The sequence below is a fragment of the Rhineura floridana genome, chromosome 1, assembly GCF_030035675.1.
Source record: "Rhineura floridana isolate rRhiFlo1 chromosome 1, rRhiFlo1.hap2, whole genome shotgun sequence".
NCBI classification, from domain to species: Eukaryota; Metazoa; Chordata; class Lepidosauria; order Squamata; family Rhineuridae; genus Rhineura; species Rhineura floridana.
The window spans coordinates 103,206,097-103,222,310 of record NC_084480.1 but is presented as its reverse complement, the minus strand read 5'-3'; the positions used below and the strand labels follow the sequence as shown (position 1 = coordinate 103,222,310).

General features: G+C 42.6%; 1 protein-coding gene across 3 annotated transcripts in view; it reads left to right on the top strand.

The window, feature by feature from the left end:
- Positions 1–15,870, top strand: part of OSTF1 (osteoclast stimulating factor 1) — a 40,492-nt gene extending 24,622 nt beyond the window's left edge. Inside the window, exons 3-10 of one of the 3 annotated variants that reach the window (XM_061627836.1) lie at positions 1,156–1,206; positions 1,305–1,368; positions 4,150–4,203; positions 10,239–10,346; positions 11,131–11,180; positions 11,311–11,389; positions 13,077–13,175; positions 14,043–15,870. In XM_061627836.1, coding sequence (XP_061483820.1) covers positions 1,156–1,206; positions 1,305–1,368; positions 4,150–4,203; positions 10,239–10,346; positions 11,131–11,180; positions 11,311–11,389; positions 13,077–13,175; positions 14,043–14,101 — 564 coding nt within the window. In that variant the 3' untranslated portion in view covers positions 14,102–15,870. The remainder of the gene's footprint in view (positions 1–1,155; positions 1,207–1,304; positions 1,369–4,149; positions 4,204–10,238; positions 10,347–11,130; positions 11,181–11,310; positions 11,390–13,076; positions 13,176–14,042) is intronic. The other 2 variants (XM_061627854.1, XM_061627847.1) reach the window with 2 other exon arrangements.
- The last annotated feature ends 344 nt before the right edge of the window (positions 15,871–16,214 follow it).

Genomic DNA, 16,214 nt, shown 5'->3' with positions numbered 1-16,214 from the left:
AGTTATTAGCTGGTTTATCATTCCTTAACAAGCCAGAAGGTGGCAGCCGGGGACAGCAATAGCCACATTTCCTTTACCTCCACCATCCTTGGGGCAGAGATGCCAAAGCTTCTTTTCAAGGCAGGAGCAATTTTCTTCCTCCTCTCCCTTTTCCCCCCAGCAGAGCAGGGGATAACCACCTCCAACCTCTGGCTTCCTTCCTTCCCTTTTCAGCTTGTCTGGGGCACCTTTTGACCCTTCCTTAACTTCCAGTTTCCCACGCCAGGATAAGCTCCTCATTGAATGTCTTATGAGCCAGTGTTGTGGTGACCTTGTTAGATGCCAGGTAAGAACAGAGGGACAAAGGTTTTCTGCTGAAAGACCACATGATAGATTTCAGCAAAAGATGCTGACTTCCATTAATCTAGTGCCAGGTAGAAAGCATGAAAAAGTTTGAAAGAAAGTTGTTAAGAATGCAGTTCATTGAATAAAAATGATTTCACAATTATTCCTCTGTTCAGGCCTGATGTTAGCACCATGTAGCCTCAGGCAGCTGACAAAGGCCTGCTAGTACTGATGTCTTCTGTAAATTGGGACCATCTAGTCTCCCTGACTCCATGTTTATCTGGCAATGCATGGCTACAAGTTGCCTGCTATTAAACAATTCCCAGAATGCTCTGAAGCAACACTGTGTTGGGGCATTGTGGGGAAATTAAAATGGCAGGTACTGTTGGTGAGGCACAGAAGACGGCACTTTGCCAGGCAGCCACTTGAATCTGGTGTCAACATTGCCTCTGTTTCCTTTCCTTGCTTAATTCTTTTATGCAAAGAGAAGTGGAAAGGAAAGATGTTCTTAGCGATAAAAACAGAATGAAAAAGCAATAACTCTCTTATAGGCCTCAGACTGTTTTTGTAAACCCTCCCAAAGGCATAGGCAGGCCTGCAGTTGAGTTTTGAATTGATGTACACTCATCTGGCCACTTTACCATTTGCGCAAGAGAAGAATAGTTTGTATCTCTTCCTCAAGAATGAAGAAGAAAAAACATCCTAAAACATAATTAGGCAAGATTTGACTTTTAGGTGGGAGGGTTGGAGTTGGATGGTAAACCCAAAACATGCTTCTAAAATATGCTTTAAATCAGCCAACAAACTCAAGGATCCTATTTGTTGTTCCAGCCAGATGAGCTGTATTTTGAAGAAGGGGATGTTATCTACATTTCGGATATGGTGAGTTTATAAAACAACTGGACTATATTAGATAAACCAAATATATCTCAAGTGGAGTGATAGTTCCCTTTTCCAACACTGCTTTCTTTTCCCTCCAGAGTGACACAAATTGGTGGAAGGGAACCTGTAAAGGAAGAACTGGACTAATCCCCAGCAACTATGGTATATTCCACATTTGTTTTGCTTTTTAAGATGTACCTACATCCACCGCAACTGTGAAGAATAAGAAATACATAATACATGTATTTGTTATTTTATTTTTAGGGAGTATCTGTGATCAGAATATAAGGAAACCTAGTGTCTTCCTTCTAATACTATGTCAGAACTGGGCATCAGTACATGGTTTCATGGTAGAGAGCTGCTTCAAGAACATGTATTTTAACTGGAAGAATGCTTCCATGTGCTCTTGTGTGCCATCTGCTGAATGGAAAGAACAAAAAAAATCTCAAGAACACTTAAAAATGCCATTTTATCAATTTGTTTCTTATTCAAATTTATGCCCTACACTTCAATCACATTACTGGGATGGCTTTCAATAAAATGTTAGGAACACAAGAAAATAAAAATAAGCTAAAAAGAACAAGTCTATAAAAGCAGCATAAATATGATATGAGACAGAATAAAACAGATCAACATAAATGTAAAAGCCTGGAAAAATAAACTGATCTTTACATAGTGCTGGAAAAACATCAGATTCATTTTTTAAAGGTACATTCATTCTTTCTCCTGTTGAAACACAGAAAGATATTCGCAACTTAAGAGGATTTAAAAACTGGAGGAGGAACAACAGCATCATTTTTGGACTCCATCTTACTTTGCTTTCTCACATTTTAATCCTTCAAACTCTGGGGCATTTGGATTCACACTAAACATAAAAAAGCTATGAGAGTGGGATGTTTGTTTGTTGTGTTTGCAACAATAAAGTAATTTTAATTTTCAATGAGAAGATTGGATATGAACAAACCTTGGTAATCTTTGGACTTGCACACTCACCTATGTCATCTCCTACAGCATGTAGCCAGGAGAAGTAGTTTGGAAGCTTTTGCTTCTGTTTTTGCTTAATTATGGCTTGTTGTGTCATCTAGCTACACAGATTGTGGTTAATGTTAGCTGTGGTTTGCTTAAAATAAACCAACTTCAAATCATAAGTCACATTCACATGTAACAAGCCACAGTCTGAAATAAACTATGGCTTAGTGTGAATGAGCAGAATAATGGCCATGCTGCTCAAATCACACTCACCCTGCTCTTCCCTTTGCCAAGCCAGAGGAAAACAAGCCATAGTTTAGAGTTCAGATGAAATGCTAAACTGCAATTCATGCAAAACAGAAGCAAAACCTTCTGAAGTATTCTGTCTGGCCACACAGGAGGAAGAAAGGGGAAGAGAAGCATGTGAGCCTTAGGCTTGCCTAGGCACATTCATGTTCAACTGTGGTTTAGCATAGTGTTGGGGATCCTGTAGCTCTCCAGATGTTGCTAGACTGCAACTCTCATCATCCCTGGCTGCTGAACACGCTGGCTGGAGCTGATGGGAGTCCAATAAAACCTGGAAGACCAAAGGTTCCTCACCCTTGGACTAGTGTTATATCTGAAGATGATGTAGTATATCAGTCTGTATTTACATTTTACTGCTTAAATTGCGTGCTGTATTAGGCTTACCTATCACTCTCTTGTCAATACTCCAGCTTTGCTCTGTGTTTTTCAAAGCTTTCTTCACTCCTCCTCTCTCCTTATCTAAGTTGGGTTTGATCTCCCGTCCAGCGCAAACTGGGAAGTATAACAAGAATAATAAAATAATAAAAATCAAACAAATTTCAGAGCTCCAAACAAACGCTGCTGCTATCATGTCGTCATCTTGCATTTCTCCAAAATGCATAAGAGATGGTTTGCTCTTTCTACTCAGTTCCGGACTGATATACTATGCTAGCATATTTGCATATAGGTTTAACATATTGTAGAATCTGCATAATCTGGATGTTGAATACCAGTCTGTACAGCAGGGGTGCTAACTATAAGGCTCACCAAGAGATTTTGGGTGGCCTGCAGGGACTCCCCAACAATTCTATGGCTTTTTTTAATGCATTCCCTTCATACTCTTCTTTCCACATTTTATTACCTTCACTGGATGGGAGTGCCGGATTGACTCCACCAGTGCGCCCACACAGCCCTGACCTCCCTACACCACTATTTCCTGGTAAGTGGCAGCAACACCACTGCCTGGAAGCTAGTGTTGCAATTCTGCTCCACTGGCCAAGCCATTTCTGCCTCTCTTTGAAGAGGCAGCGTGCTTCTCCATCAGGCAAAACATCCCCCAAACCCATGGGAGCTTTGGAAAGAGGCTTAGACATAGTGTGTGATGCTGCAGGAAGGGCACCTCAGTGTGCCAGTTCTGAACATTCACATGCCTTTAAAGGGGCCCAAGAGAATTCAGCAGGTATAACTTTCATGACAAACTACACCTACCTCTTCTACACAATTGTTGAAGGTGGAGGAGCCCTGTTTTCTTTTGTATCTAGGAGTGCCACACACAGAGCTTCCTGACATTAAACTGAATAGGAAGCTTCGTGAGGAGCTCTGTTAAGCACAACCAAGTTCTGTGATCTTTGTAATGTGGAGATCACCAATCTTCAGTTTAGGAACACAAGAAGCTGCCTTGGTCCATCTAGCTCAATATTGTGTACACTGACTGGCAGCGGCTGTCCAGGACTTCAGGCAGGGAGTCTCTCCCAGCCCTTTCTAGAAATGCTGGGGATTGAACTTGGAACCTTCGGCATGCAAAGCAGATCCTCTACCACTGAGCTATGGCCCTTCTCCAAAGGGAAGGTTCCTTATAAATGTTTAGGAAGAAAGAAATTAACAAGTCTCTTTTCTCAGGCCCATTCAACAAGATGCAGAAATCAATGCAGCTGCTTAAAATGACAAGTGCTTTTGCTTTTGTTTTAGTGGCTGAGCAAGCAGAATCCATTGACAACCCACTACATGAAGCTGCTAAGAGAGGTGGGTACAGATGGAGTTCACAGTATATCAGATCCCCTAATGTGCTTGTGTACTCTGTTGCCAGCCCATGGCTGCACTAAAGACATGTTAAATAGTGGTAGTTACAGCAGCAGCAGTTCATGGGGTCTCTTTCTATTAGTTTCACAGGTGAAATAGCTATGAGAGTGGAATTTTTTTCTTTGTTGTGTTTGCGACAATAAAATAATTTTACTTTTAAAAGAAAAGATTGCCATTGTTTCTTTTATGGCTTGAGTATATTGGACAAATAGTTTGGCCTTCATGTCTTATAGCCTTGATTTTCTGGATATATATTTTTCCAAAATATGTATTTGTTGGAATAAATAGGGATGATAGATAAATTATTTCAGTATTGGGAAAGGGATAATGGTTTTAGAATAAATAATTGGTTTGGTAATGGTGATATACTAATGGGAAAATCTAAGTGGTATATATGCTATTTGGATTAAATTTGGATTTGGATTTATATGCTAGGTTAAGGGGAGTTGGACACAGCAGATCCCTGGCTGAGCCAACTGGATCCTGGCTATGCTTGTAGAAGTCCCCCCTTCCTGGCACAGCCATGGCACAGGGCAGAGGGCCCAGCCCAGTTCACCCAGGGATCTGCTGGAGAAGCCCAGCCCGGGCTAGGAAAGCCAGTGGAAGGCAGGTCAAGGCCCCAAACAGGGGCATTCTGGAGTGTGTCTGGAGGCCTTAGCAACATCCAAGTTCTGTTTGGCGCTGTCCTGTGGCTCCCCAGTCCTGGAACATGCTGTATGTCATGAAAAAGGGTGGCAGAAGGAAACATGCATTTTCTTTCCTTCCACTGTGCCCCCTGAATGGCAGCTGGTGGTGGTCCCTTCCACTGGCTTTGCTCCCACCGGCTCCTCTCCTACCAGCCAACGACAACTTGATTGCTCTGCTTCATGGGTATATGGTGATCAATAATTTAATTGTTTTCATAAATGGATGTGATGACTGATGTGAAATAATGAAATTTGTCTAAGACAGTATATACACAACATAATCACACTCTAGTAATAATAATAATAATAATTATTATTATTATTATTATTATATGATTTATATCCCACCCTTCCTCCCAGCTGGAGCCCAGGGCAGCAAACAAAAGCACTGAAAACATTAAAACATCATAAAACAAACTTTAAAACACATTAAAACAAAACATCTTCAAAAACAGTACTTAAAAAAAGCTATCAAAACATCTTCTAAGATTAAAAACATTTTTAAAAAGAGGGTTTAAGAACATATTAAAAGCAATTCCAACACAGATGCAGACTGGGACAGGTCTCAACTTCAAAGGCTTGTTGAAAGAGAAAGGTCTTCAATAGGCGCCAAAAAGATAACAGAGATGGCCCCTGCCTAATATTTTAGGGGAGGGAATTCCACAAGGTAGGTGCCGCCACATTAAAGGTCTATTTCCTATGTTGTGCAGAACAGAACTCCTGATAAGATGGTATCTGCAGGAGGCCCTCACCTGCAGACAGCAGTAATCGACTGGCTATATAAAGGATAAGACAGTCTTTCAGGGATCCTGGTCCCAAACTGTATAGGGCGTTGTACACCAAAACTAGGACCTTGAATTTGGCCCGGTAGCAAATGGGCAGCCAGTGCAATTCTTTCAGCAGCGGGGTGACATGTTGGCGATACCCTGCCCCAGTGAGCAGTCTCGCCACCACATTTTGCACCAGCTGCAACTTCCGGACCAACCTCAAGGGCAGCCCTGCATAGAGTGCATTACAGTAATCCAGCCTGCAGGTTACCAGGACGTGGACAAGAGTGGTCAGCCAGTCCCGGTCCAGAAACCGCTGCAGCCGTCTTACCAGCTGAAGCTGGTAAAAGGCACTCCTAGCCACTGAGGTCACCTGGGCCTCTAGCGACAAAGATGGATCCAGGAGCACCCCCAGATTACAAACCTGCTCTTTCAGAGGGAGTACGACCCCATCCAAAGCAGGCAACTGACCAATTATCTGAACTCGGGAACCACCAACCCACAGTGCCTCTGTCTTGCTAGGATTCAGACTCAGTTTATTGGTCCTCATCCACCCACCACCGAGTCCAGGCAATGGTCCAGGGCTTGCACAGCCTCTCCCAATTCAGAAGTTACAGAGAAATAGAGCTGGGTATTGTCAGCATACTGCTGACATCTTGCCCCAAATCTCCTGATGACTGCTCCCAAGGGCTTCATATAGATGTTAAACAGCATGGGGGACAAGATGGTATCCCGCGGCACCCCACAGCACAATTGCCAGGGGGCCGAAAGACAGTCACCCTATTCTATTCTGTAAGAAGACCTTGGAGATAGGATAGGAACCACTGTAAAACAGTTCCTCCAATACCCATCTCACCAAGTCGGCCCAGAAGGATACCATTGTCAATGGTATTAAAAGCCATTGAGAGATCAAGTAAGAATAACAGGGTCGCACTCCCCCTGTCCTTCTCCCGATAAAGGTCATCCATCAGGGCGACCAAGGCCGATTCAGTCCCATAACCTGGTCTGAACCCAGACTGGAACGGGTCAAGATAATCTGTTTCATCCAAGGGTACTTACAATTGCTGCGCCACAACCCTCTCAATCACCTTCCCTAAGAAGGGGGTATTTGCGACCAGTCGGTAGTTGTCACAAACCAATGGGTCCAGGGTGGGCTTTTTCAGGAATGGTTGGATCACTGCCTCTTTCAAGCCAGCTGGAACTACTCCTTCCTGCAATGGTGCGTTGACCACACCCTGGATCCACTTGGTCAAACACCCTCAGCAATCTTTAATAAGCCCAGAAAGGCAAGGGTCGAGAGGACACGTTGCTGGCTGCATCAATGCAAGCACCTTGTGTACATCATCAGGCCTCATCAACCAAAACCATTCCCAAGACATTGCAGCAGACATTGCATTGGACACCTCATTGGAGACTACAGTAGATGTGGATGAGGCATCAAGACTTCTACAGAGGCGAGCAACTTTACCCTCAAAGTGCCTTGCAAACAATTCACAGTGGACCTTCGAAGGGTCTAAGATTCCATTTCCTGGAATTGATGTCAACAGACCCCTGACAATATGGAAACGCTCCACCGGATGACTACTTGAGGATGTGATGGAGGCAGAAGTGGGCTTTCTTCGCCGCCCTCACCGCCACACAGTAGGCATGATTATGATGTTTTACTCGATGTGCCCAATCATCCTGACAGCACATCTTTCGCCACTTGTGCTGTAGCCGTCATCCAGCCTGTTTCATTGCCCTTAGCTCACTGGTGTACCAAGGTGCAAACTGGGCTCCACAGTGCCGGAGAGGGTGCTCAGGGGCAACCGTTTTAAGAGCCTGGTGCGCCTCACTGTTCCACAGCGTGCCAAGGGCTTCAATAGGGTCACCTGCTCTATCTACTGGGAACTCCCCCAGGGCATTCAGGAATCCTGTGGATTCCATTAGTCTGTGGGGGTGGGCCATCTTTATCTGTTCACACACACTGTGCAGGGAAGGATTGGAGCTATAAGTCTAAAGTTCACCAGGAAGTTGTCTGACCATGATAATGGGGTGACATCCACCACCCCCATCTCTCGACCACCCCTTCCTCCATCTGGAGCAGAAACCAAGTCGAGGGTGTGCCCTGCCCTATGTGTCAGGCCAGTGACAACTTGAGACAACCCCATGCTCGTCATGGAGGCCATGAAGTCCCGAGCTGGAACACTAGTCGCAGCCTCAGCGTGGACATTGAAATCACCCAGGACTATCGTTCTGGGCTCCTCCAACACCACAGCCAAGACAGCCTCTCCCAGCTCAGTCAGAGAAGCTGCCGGGCAGCAGGGTGGATGGTACACCAGCAGCAACCCTAGTTTACTGTCTCCTCGGCCCGACACCAGGTGCAGGCCCTCACAGCCAGCTCCAAGACAGAGTGGTTTCCTTGTGACAGAGATGGAAGTTCTGTAGACCACAGCAACTCCTCCCCCCCCATCCCTGCAGCCTGTGCTGGTGTTACACCGAATATCCAGGTGGGCAAAGTTGGGTCAGATCAACTCCTCCCAGCTCACGCACCCAGGTCTCAGTAATGCACACCAAATCGGCACCTTCATCCACAATCAAATCATGGATGAGAGTGGTCTTGTTGTGTACCGATCTGGTGTTAAACATCAACACACACAGGCCAGTGAGCACAGCAGATGAGCAACAAGGAACCCATCCATGAGAGGAGTGGCAGCAAGGAACAAGGCGCAGATAACTTTGCCCTCGTCTTCTATGGTAATTCACCACATCCCCATGGCTATATTTCCCTCTACCCATGATCAGATTAACTATATGTATTATTGTGTAATATTTTGGTATTTCTTTAGGTTTTGATTTTTACACTTTATAAATAGAATTAAAAAGGGTAACTTCCCTAATTTGATGCATTTTACTTGGAAGTAACTCCCACTAAGTTCACTGAAGGTTACTCCTAAATAACTGTGTGATCCTGTGTCTGTCTGTTCAGAAGTAAGTCCCATTGAGTTCAGTGAGGCTTACTCCCAGGTAAGTGTGTATAAAATTCAGTAATAGTATTAGTTAAAGCACCTACTAGTTTGCGCAGAACCTAACTGCTGGCACCATTGCAGGACAATCCCTAATCACTGGCATGGTCTGCATGTCATGCTGAGGCAAACTATGACTTAGAATAAAAGCATGCGCTTCCTGGGAGGAGACTGCGGTTATTTCACTCTTCTTTGGTTGTTTTGCTGCTGCATCACACTGAGGTAAGCCATGGCTTGGCTTAGCATGTTATCTGAACCTAGGCTTATGGTTTATTTCTCTCCAGACGAACAATGAGCCATCAGCCAAGAACAAACCTTAGTTATACCTCATGGTTAGTCTGGAAAGAGCTAGACTGTGAGCCCAGGTTCAGACAACATGCTAAGCTGAACTGTGGCTTAGCTTAGTGTGGCGGGGCAGCAAAACAACCGGGGAAGAGCAAAACAGTTGTGTGTTCTCCCCAGGAGCTCCTCACATATGCATGATAAGCCATGGTTTGGCTTAGTGTGATGTCCAAACCAAGGACACCCTCATCTCATATGGAGCAGCCACATGGGTACTGGAGTTACTGGACTGGTGCTCTTGCAATTTGGTTAAACAGGCAATCTGCATGGTTGGGTTTCAATACTTATAGTGCAATCTTCTTCAAGTCTACCCTGAAGTAAGTCTGGTGGAATTTGCTCCTGCAGTTGGTCTGCAAAAAAATGAAAAATGGAAATGGCCTGCCTTCAAGTCGATCCCGACTTATGGCGACCCTATGAATAGGGATTTCATGGTAAGCGGTATTCAGAGGGGGTTAACCATTGCCTCCCTCTGAGGCTAGTCCTCCCCAGCTGGCTAGAGCCTGCTCAGCTTGCCACAGCTGCACAAGCCAGCCCCTTCCTTGTCTGCAACTGCTAGCTGGGGGGCAACTGGGCTCCTTGGGACTATGCAGCTTGCCCACGGCTGCACAGGGGGCAGGGCACATAACCCCTGAGCCATTCACTGTGGGGGTGGTCTTTAGCTGACCCTTGACACCCAGGAGACACAAGTGGGGATTTGAACCCATAGACTCTGGGCTCCCAACCAGGCTCTCCTCCCCACTGTGCTATACCAGCTGGTCTGCAAAAAATACATTTCTACAAAAATTGGAAGTGTTTGAATTGTAATTGGAATAGATTCCACAACAATTTTCATTCTTTGTTATAATTTTGACTGTAAAAGTTTACATTACTTTTTCCTTACTGGACAGGTCATGTTTGATTATGTGAGCTCTGCATAATGCATAGGTTCAACTGTATGGGCTCTTAAAAGTTAACCAGCTGAATACTTGTTAAAAAGGCTAGTGTCCTCTAAGAAGAATATTTAATGGAAGGTAGAATTTGCATAACACTTCCGTTCATGCAACAATAATGTGAACTAGTAACTATTTTTTTATAAATTGAAATGCTTGCATACCAGTGGTTTTCATAGTTCTCAGTATGATTTAATTTAATAGTTGATTTCCTCTTCCCCTTGTGGGGGGGAAATTGTTTTGTTTTAGGAAACCTGAGCTGGTTGAGGGAATGTTTGGATAACAGAGTTGGTGTCAATGGTTTAGACAAAGCTGGAAGCACAGCCTTGTACTGGGCATGCCACGGTGGACACAAAGGTATATTAGAATTTAAATCAAGATGAATGCTTTTCTTCTTGGAGGTTTCATTTGCTGGGTTAATGGACCAGCTATTATTTCTTCTTCACCTGCAATCGATAATAGTCTGAATTTCTGTATGATACAATTTAAAGTAAGGAGGGGGAATTAAGAAATAAACATTTTAAGGAGACATTTTGAAATCTGTCAGTAATATAGCCCGGTATGTCTGTGTTATCAGTACAACTGTTTTTATGTAAATTGCCACTGTTAAGGATGTAATCATCACTGTCTGTACTTTTCTGCATTGCATTTCCTTCTGACGTTACTGATTACATCCTCCTTCCCCCTTTGCCAACCATGTATATATATATATACTTGTAACTCAGAATAATACTTACATGCCTCTGATGAAGTGGACTGTAGTCCATGAAAGATTATGCCACAACAAATTTGATACCCTTTAAGGTGCCACAAAACTTCATTGTTTTGGCTGTGAGGGACTTAATATGGCTACCTCTCTGGGAGTAATAAATATGGATCTAAAATCATGTGCTCTTAATAATAGCAAAGCAGAATATAATTGAAATATGAAAGGAATTAAGAAAGTGAGGTTAAAAAAAGAAAGTATCAACTTTTATACATTCATTCTTTAAGTTAATTCTTCTTCCACAGGCTTTAAACAATTACAGTGCTTTTTGAGCTAATTGAGTCTAGAACCTGACTTTCCTGCTGCATTTGAGTAGAAGAAAGCAAGTTCCATTTTCTCATGACATTTCCCTCCATGTCTTTTCACTTTATGCAGATATAGTGGAAGTGTTGTTGACGCAACCAAATGTAGAACTAAACCAACAGGTAGGTAATCACACACTGAATGGCTTTTAAGAATTGGTTTGCGATAATGTGTTTGGTTACCATTGGCATGATCTAAACTTGCATTGCCACATTTTAACCTTGATGGGTTTCCTCCCTTCTACTTCCACAGAACAAACTGGGAGACACAGCTTTGCATGCTGCTGCATGGAAGGGTTATGCAGATATTGTAGAAACACTGCTGGCAAAAGGTAATTTATGCTTACCAACACATCCATGCTGTGCTATAGACGTGGCCCCAGGTCAGATGTCTGTTTAAAAAACTGAGCAATACATGAGCTTTATGCCTGCACATGTTGTTCTCGTACTACCCCTTCCTTTCCCCTTTCCCCTTTCTTCTCATATCACGATTCAACCCTTTTTGTGTTAATGAACCATCAACACTACAACTGCACTGGGAAACTATGATTACCAGCATTGGGACAAGCCAGGATATTAAATTACAGTTTGAAGTTGCTTTTTAAATGGTTGTGATCCTGGTAACCATAATTTCCTGGTAATGTCAGAACATGAAACTATGGTTAACTGAAGACTTCTGGGAGACAAAGGAGGAGGAAAGAGGTGACAGGAGGATGGAACATGTAGACCCAAGTCTCATAAATATGTCAGTTTATCAAGCCAAGATTCGCACATCTGAACTGAGCCATAGGTACATATTTGCCTACCAAGTTTGCAGCGTGTAATGGAAGCAAACTGTTTTTGTAGCCTCATTTTATCTTCTACAATGCAGTTAATCATTCTTTTCTCACTTGGCATAGTTGTTGAGTCTCAATCCTAAGTAGTCACTGAAGCTTCCCATAATAAACATTGAGAGAAAGATCCAGATTGTCCATGGATTGCAACTCTTGAGATCTTCATAGGTCCCTGGGTTTGCAGTCCTATTCTCACTTACTGGGAGTAAGCCCCACTGAACTCAGATCATTTCTGAGTACACATGTACAGGACTGCACTATTGGGTCCCTTATGTGAAGGAGATTTGGATCAAGCTCTCTCTGCATTCCATATTGTTGTGTCCTCAGACACTGTTAAGATGTAGGCCTTCTGTACCGCATCCACAGAGGTGTAGAATCAGATAAAGAATGTAGTAACAAATCTGCTACTTTCTTTGCTGTGGTCACTAGCCCTCTGATTGGCACCTTTGTTAGTAAAACCCTAGAACATCATTTCTTCTATAGCATCCTCTCCTTTTTTCTTGGGGAGAACTCTAGGGCAAGGCTAGCATTGTTCAAGGTTATAAAAGGCACCTCCATTATGTGAGAAATTATTTCACTGATATTGAGGTGTTTGCTGTGGTGAATTATCATCAACAACAACAATAAAATGTATATATATCCTGTCCTTCCTCCCCAAACAAGCTCAGGGTGGCAAACAACAAAAAATAACACAATAAAACATCTGAAGAACATTTTAAACCAGTGCACATTTTATACATAATATATAATAATATAATCATTTATACATTTATACAAATTTATAATTTATATATAATAGTCATTTTCCCCCCAACGTACAGTTGAAACTTCAATTAAAAATGAAAATCCTATGCCTGTGCTATGCACCCTCAGATAGCAGAGTGGCATCACTCTGTCCCTTAGAATCACTATTAGGATAGTCCTATATACTTTTCATTGGAAGTCTGAATGGAAAACTAGTTTGGCTTTAGACCAAAAGTGCTAATAAGGATAATGAAGGTATGTGACTCTAACACAGCGGTGACTAACCTGTGGTCCTCCAGATGCTGCTGGACTACAGCTCCCATTACCATGACTATTGGTTATTGGCAACTCCATTTGGAGAGCCACAGATTAGCCACCCCTGCTCTTGCCATTTCATCTGAGAATTTCTAACAGTGATGCCCTATATCTTATTTTCATAAAGGTGCTAGAACAGATTTAAGAAATAATGAGAAGAAATTGGCTCTGGACATGGCTACTAATGCAGCGTGTGCTTCCCTGCTTAAAAAGAAACAAGGGCAAGGTGTGGTTTGACCTTTTTCTTTTTCTTTTGTCTTGACATATTACAATGAGCTGCATCGATAAGCAAATTAAGAATGTCCCCAAGTTGCTGAAAGTGGAATTATGCAAGGAGGTTAGAAACGGTGTATCTGCTTAAGGCAGACAGATGACCATGAACAATGACAAGTTGTAATGATAGACAGGTGGCACCCAGCTGAAGACGCTGATTTTCACAGAGCTCAGAGGGCAATGTGTTCTCAGATATGTGGAGAAAGATGAGATAGTAGTTCTGGAGGAATGCTAAGCTGATGAGAGAGGAGCCTTTTTAATTATTGTGATTATTTTAAGAATATGGAGATGCATACAAAACATTTTGAAGTTGGCTTGCTAGAAATTTGAGGCACAGGAAATGACAGATTCAAGTAACAGAATTTAAAAACAATCAAAATGGCTGGCTCTATGCTTAACAGAGCAACGTTGCAGTGGTGGTGGGAAGAACCATGCCCTCATTGCAGTCAGAGGAGAAGGTGGAGTGGCAGTGTTCTTTCTGTCCCTCCGCCTCCCCAAACTCCTGCATTTTCCCATTTTGTACATTTTCCTTCCCATTCACACCAATGAGGGAGAAATGTAACTATGCCAGTTGCTGGCCACCCCAACATGCCCCTTTCCACTACCACAGCCAGTGGAACACCACCAGTGGTACATCTACATCTGTGGGGCTTTCCACAGACATACTGGGGGTGGTCTTGGAGTGCAGGTGCTGACTACAGATACAGTGCCTTTCTGCTGGTGGAGCAGCACTTAAGCTGCTTCCGATTCCTCTGGCTGGCTTTTGTATTGCATCCTAAATTAACAATTTGCTCAAATTGTTTGTTGCTCTTCTTTCTAGACATAATGCGAACATTAAGCAATGCGGAGGAATATCTTGATGAAGAAGACTCCGATTGAACTGCGTTAATACTGTCTAAAAACTTCCTGCTTCACATGCCTCAACCTTTCTCAAATCCTTTCTCTGACTACAAAAAGTGCACTTTTCATATGCACACAGTAATGAAATATCCTTTCCACAGGGTCAAAATCTGCCTCCTTCCCCAGTATTAAGGTCCATAAAAGGTCTAGTTGCTTTTAAATCGTGTATGATGGGTATTCCCATCAGTTCCCATCACACTGGAAAGAGTCTTGTCTTCTTTAAAAAGGGGATAATATCTGGGATACACCATCATAAGCCTTGATGCAGGGCAGCCATTTTTAATGTTATGCCATAAAAGTTATATTTTATTTTAGAGAGAGAAACATCTCAGGGGTTGTTTTTTCCCCCATAGCATATATTCACCTGTGTGTATGTGAATTGTGTGTCTGTGTCTGTGTACATATATACATCTACATACAATATATATACACACATGGGTATTTATATATGTTTGTGTCTAAGCTGGTTCCATGCATGTGCACTGGGAGCCCAAACTCAAGGCAGGGAAGGAAAATATTTTATGTTGGGAACATACCCTTAAGCGGACTGGAGTTGAATAGATATTCCAGTTTCCCACAAACTGGCTCTGGACATGACTGTTGTATGCATATTTTCTGTTGTTGCCTGGGCTCCTGCTGGGAGGAAGGGTGGGATATAAATCAAATAATAAATTAAGTAAATAAATAAATTAACCACAGCAGTAGATTGCAAATCTAGTCTTGAGCAGATACAGGGAGTGAGTAGCACTGAATGAGAGAAGGGAGCTAGACCTGCTGCATTAGCCAACGCAGGAAGCCCCAAATCCCTCTGTTGGCCACTCCACCATGCTTAGAGGATCCCTTTGGAATGACTGTAGGGGAAAACAAAACTCTGAAACAAAGAATGTTCCATCTAAGCCCAACTCCATCCCCTGCTGCAGTCACACTGAGTGAAGGATAGCATCTCTTTTCCTCTGAAATGACTGAGAGTGCAGGATAGATTTCTCCCACGACTCATCTCTCTCTCTCCCCCTGCCATTCCCTGTCCCCATGAACTTTTAAAATTCCTGCTATATGCAGGGGTGTGTGTATGATTTTAAAATTTGCATTTTACTGGATGGGAGATGATGTTATCTCGCCCATTAATCTTGACTTCCCTGTTTTATGGCTCATTTCTAAGGACTTAGGCAGTATTCCTCTTAAAGTAAGAACTTAGGCCATCTTCATGTGCACGCACATAACTGTATTATAATCAGCAGCCATGCTAACCAGCTGTTGAGAGGAAAGTGGAATGAGGTAAGGACTTTATATTCATATATCCAGCCCCTTGTTTCCTTTTCCTACAAACGCTTTCTGCACACAGCCCCAGCAGCTGTTTCAAGAGAAGATGCACAAGTTTTCATTCACAAGGTTCCACATCCCATGAGGCATAAGTGTACAGAAGCCAGCTTCGGTATTGGGTTTGCCACCCAGTCCAATCAGGGAATTTATATAGAGAAGGAACTGATTCTCTTACTCAAAAGGATTGCATTGTGCTTTTCATATCTGTAGCATGGAAGCGGGGAGTGCTTTTCTCACTTTATGCTCCTTGGCTTCTTTTTCTCTGTCAAAAATTCTTGTTCTTTTTATATGTATGTGTGTGTGTGTTTCCCCCTAAAGTATTTCACCTCAACACCTGATGCATTTCTAGAATCATTTATTGGTGGTAAACCAGAAACCAAAAGTATCTTCAGAAATAATATTGAATAAATATTTTAAATGCTTTGAAACTTTGATTACATTTCCTCCTTAAGAACACAAGAATTTGCCTGGGTTAGAATTAATAGAGGTTCTGCAGCACTAATGGTTGGCAGATTATAGCTGCAATCTCAACATAGATTAATGAAGAGGTAAACAAAATGGGAGTGAGGAACTTGCAGTCATAAATCTATTTTTTTAAAATGTGCTTACATTATAAGTTTGATGCAAATTTTAGTACAGGCCTTAATTATTGTTTCATATTAATTTATGTCTACTAGAAAATTGACACTGCCCTGAAATGAGCTCTTTCCCTTTTGCACGTGTAATTAAGTTCTTAAAATTTTAGTCTTATTTTACAAGGCTTTTTCCATTG